The 5,000-nt window shown below is 39.7% G+C and overlaps 1 protein-coding gene across 1 annotated transcript in view; it reads right to left on the bottom strand.

Moving 5' to 3' along the window:
* LOC143033675 (zwei Ig domain protein zig-8-like) overlaps positions 1-3,354 on the bottom strand; it is a 168,675-nt gene extending 165,321 nt beyond the window's left edge. Inside the window, exon 1 of the mRNA XM_076199167.1 lies at positions 3,246-3,354. Within this exon, the coding sequence (XP_076055282.1) occupies positions 3,246-3,270 (25 nt within the window). The 5' untranslated portion in view covers positions 3,271-3,354. The remainder of the gene's footprint in view (positions 1-3,245) is intronic.
* Positions 3,355-5,000: the final 1,646 nt, after the last annotated feature.

The raw sequence follows: 5,000 nt of genomic DNA, 5'->3' as shown, positions 1-5,000 counted from the left end.
CTCTACCCACCTCCCCCTCCCACCCTCCCCCTACGCTCCTGGTTCCAGGCCTCCGGAGTCCGGACCATCATTCATTTCAATTCCAGACGCCACATGTGTATCATGTCGTCCTCTCCCCGCCTCCTTCTCCCCTTTTTCACTTGCTCAACCATCGATTCCCTGCATCGATGTTGAATTTATGATAAGGTCTTCCGTTACACGCCTCAGCTTTCCTTTTTCATTTCCCTTCTCAGACCATCTTTATCATTTCCTTCCCTTTCTCTGCACGCATGAATAATTCAAGAAATCAACGACAGATTTACTTTTCTAAGATCTTTGCATGTTCACGGTAAATGTCGAGGGAATTTTTATGTCTGTCCTGTCCTAGGACATAGTTAAGTTGCACATTGTATCTAATAAATCTCTGGAACCTACTGAGAAGCGTCGTCGCCATAAAATTTAAACAAACGGAAAGCCTAACCATAAAATGAAGAAAGGAAATATGTAGGTGTATGACGGGTCTAAGCCTGGAAGAAATGCGGTCACCATTTATATACACAGTCCACGGCTGTTGGTTTTATACGCAGTTTTCTGTTTGGTACCAACCATATCTTTAAGCTTGGGGGAAATATCCCAACCACTATCATATAAGTTTAAAACTTAAATTGACTCGTCCAAAGACGGCGGTGATATTCTCACTATATATTTTCTCGGTGTCTCCAGGAGAATTTGTTCATAAGAAAGACGCCCTTCTTCTTATTGCAAGGGTTCTAACTTTCTTCATTTAACTTGTACACACACATGTATGTGCACTCAAGAATGCACACACACACACACACACACACACACACACACACACACACACACACACACACACACACACACACACACACACACACACACACACACACACACACACACACACACACACACACACACACACACACACACACACACACACACACACACACACACACACACACACACACACACACACACACACACACACACACACACACACACACACACACACACACACACACACACACACACACACAAATAAACATGTTCTGATAATTGAGGGATTACTTTATATTCTATATCTATTTCTATCTAAAAAAAGAAAATAAATAGAATATTAAGCCGAGTCTATACTGTTGTATCAGAATTGCTGAGTTTTATTTTGCTTTATCCTGTCAAAAACACAAACAAGGAAGTCAAGAGCTAATGAAAAAATACTTAAATTTGATTGTGTATTCAAGCCTTGACATTGTTTGTTTTCTAAGACAAATTATACATGTACAGATTTTCTTTCTAAAAAGATTCATATGTAGAAAAAATAACACATTATATCCGTGATAACTTCTTCTTTTGTTGTTTCATTTGTATGTCTTTAACACAAATCAAAAGAATGTAGCCATTTTATGTGTAACCAAATCTGTTTCTTCAAACTCAAAATATCGGCGTTCACAACTCCTTTAGCTTTACTTTGCTAAACTTAGCGGAAAAACCAAAACCATAAGAAGCATTTGCAGCAAGATTTATTTGTCCAAGTTTTCATTGCCCCTTCATGATTTATCTCAAGATGTCGAGAATATATGGAGGTGCTCATGCGCCCTGAAAGCCAGACACTCTTTTGTTTAAATCGGCTCCTCTTCCCATACTTCTTGCCTGGTTACTTTCTATAAATTGTTAACAACTGACTTACTTTATAATTCTGTTGGCAACAAAGAAAGAAATAAACATTAAGTACCTCGCATCTGGGGCGTTAAGCTATGGTTATCAAGTGTTCTCCTATGAGACTTGAAAGATGTACTTGTATAAAATGAATGTGATCCAACATGATCTTGGATCATGTGCTGGTTTCGTGATGAACGTCATATACCCTCAAATGAGAGCTCAGAGCTCATACACGACGTCATCTATGTGTAACGTCTTGCGTGTGCGTGCTTGAGAATTTGTGTTTGCACGCACATGTATTTGTGTGTTACACACACACACACACACACACACACACACACACACACACACACACACACACACACACACACACACACACACACACACACACACACACACACACACACACACACACACACACACACACACACAGTAAAAAAGAAAGAGAGAGAGAGAGAGAGAGAGAGAGAGAGAGAGAGAGAGAGAGAGAGAGAGAGAGAGAGAGAGAGAGAGAGAGAGAGAGAGAGAGAGAGAGAGAGAGAGAGAGAGAGAGAGAGAGAGAGAGAGAGAGAGAGAGAGAGCGAGAGAGAGAGAGAGATAAAGAGAGAGAAAGAGATAAAGAGAGAGAGGGGGGGATTCACATATAATCATACTATTAGTAGCTGTTTCTGAAGCGTCTAGTAGGACCAACGTTTTATCTCAGGTTCTTTTTGCCAAATTCATGTTTGCCAAATAGAGTGCCATCTCTCTTCCTATTTTTATTTTCTTCAATATGAATATTCGGGTCAATCTGTCCCTTTGTGTGTGTTTGTGTGTGTATTTATATTTAAGTACATGACTGGAAATGTATGTTTGTGAGTGTGTGTGTGTGTGTGTGTGTGTGTGTGTGTGTGTGTGTGTGTGTGTGTGTGTGTGTGTGTGTGTGTGTGTGTGTGTGTGTGAGAGAGAGAGTGTGTGTGATTGTACCTGAATCACGTGTTGGACACACGATCGACAGTTCTTATCCTTTGGATGAGATCTCAGAGTTCAAATATGTCCGATCTATGGCTGGTATTGTGACCTTACACATGCACAACTTGCCCACCAGAGGTGGAGAGTCGGCTCATAATGAAGCGATGCTGAATTTTTCACCCTTAGGTGAGCCTTAAACTCAGTAGTCGAGCGTGGCACCATCACACTATTAAACCTTGTGTGTGTGTGTGTGTGTGTGTGTGTGTGTGTGTGTGTGTGTGTGTGTGTGTGTGTGTGTGTACGTTTGTTTGGGTATGTGATTCACCATGGTCTTTCACCATTGTCTTTGGATCACGTGTTGGACTCGTGACCGACAGCTATTTCCCTCCCGGAAGAGAGCTCAGAGCTCGTATGACCGATCTATGGGTAATGGTGTGACCTAACACGCACCCCACCCCCAACTCCCCGCTCACGAGGGGATTTGGGGTATATATGTGTGTGTTCGTGACCAAATGATAACTGAAAGAATGTGACAACATAATATTGCTTAAGATTTCAGTTCTATTTAATGAAAAATTGATGTTCCTTCGTCTGAGATTGATAAAATTAGATATGAAACAGAAAAAAGTACTTACCAACGATGCAAAGTTGATATAACATGTCTTGTAGTTGGCTTGATCCTGTAATAATGAAGATTTACTTGGCAGCTGTGATGTGAACGTTTATCACTTCCCTAATGTAGTCTATTTAAAGGTTGTATTAGTTATTCTTGTTTTTGTAATGAATTCGACTAATATTCTCTCTCTCCACTTCATTTGTGTTTTCTTTTCAATCAGTAAGTATTGTCAAAATAATTTGCCAAAGTTCCTAAGTAAAATGCGATTTTTTTGTTTCAAATCCGAATGTGCTTTCGTTTGACTGTGCAAAGATCCTCTTTATGGTCCTTTACACTTATGTCAGGAAATCATTCATGAATATTTTCTTTATCATTTGGTAGCCAGAAACGTACATAAGCAGATTTCCGTGTATATGAAGCTAGACACTGCTGAATCCGTGTGTATTCAAATCAAATCATTTTTGTAAGTGATGTGTAGCTCCTCACGTTTATTTTCGTTCCTTCCACATGATAACGATCTCCCGAATTCGATTTCAAAAGACCGGGCACTTATTTTTACACTGAATCTGTTTACTCTCCAAGATCAGGGAGCAAACGTGTGACGACTTAGACTGAACCCTACGACATTTGAACCGCTGAATTGAGGAGTTGCTGGCAGTTGACACTTCGACTATGGTTGTCACAATAACACCATACTATTTTCACGAAAAATATTACACACATTTCACTTATTTGTTTAATCTTACTTTCCTGGACATATATTTCTTTTTTTTATACGAATCACGGGTTTGTATATCTTTGGCCTATGTAATCCAAGATCTTTATGCAGAGGCAACACTGTTTTATACATTCATTTCGAATGCAGTGTCTCCTCTGGTCCAAATCATCGTCGTTGCTGTCTTTCACTGACGAAAGATATTCTCACTGTAATAGACATTTCTGTTCCATTTACATAAATATCTGTTCTGAGAGATCGCCAGCTAAATCCGATTACACAAACGTATTTACGCAAAAAATAAATTTTCAGTCTTCTCAAAGATATACGACATAATATCTTGTTGGTAGAGATATATTCACTCTTTCAAAGTCTCGGGCTGCAATCATGAAAACGTATATAGAATGAGCACATTGTTATGATAGCGTACATCTTTAATGAAACGGATGCACAGGGGATCTTATGTATAAGCTTGTTTATTCAGACTAACAGGACATGAAACAGATTGCATTAATCACAGCTGAATACGATTAGAGAAAATCGTCCTCTAACATCAGAACTGTTAAAAAGAAAAGGTGTTTTTTCGTTGTGGAAAGGATTAACCGACCAAAAGGTTTAACAGAACGCATTGATGTGAATTGAGAACAAACACGTGCCAGTTGACACGAAATGAGCTAGAAACAAACACATGCAAATGGTTAATACATTAAAGCAAACACGGAACAACAAGCACAAACACGAACTCACACTTCTGCATGAGGTTGGAGACCACCAGAGTCGGGAGAGTGGTTGACAATGGCCTTGGCTCGAAATCGCACGAGGAGAGTTTAACTTGGTCCTCCTACTACGAGCAGCTATCAACTATTCTTGCGCTTTCATAAAAGGTCTTTCAGAATCTTCGCATTTGAATTGTTTCTTCAACACCGTCTTCCCAGATGCATCTTTGTGTTCACCAATTAAGTCTTCCCCATTAGCCTACCCTTCAGGAGAAATTGCTGGAGTTGATAAAGAAATAATACCTACTACGAGTAGCTATCAACTCTTCTTGCGCTTTCGTAA

This window comes from Oratosquilla oratoria, chromosome 2 (assembly GCF_046742065.1).
Source record: "Oratosquilla oratoria isolate Oo_2021 chromosome 2, ASM4674206v1, whole genome shotgun sequence".
Classification (NCBI taxonomy): domain Eukaryota; kingdom Metazoa; phylum Arthropoda; class Malacostraca; order Stomatopoda; family Squillidae; genus Oratosquilla; species Oratosquilla oratoria.
This window is presented reverse-complemented; position numbering and strand designations above follow the sequence as displayed.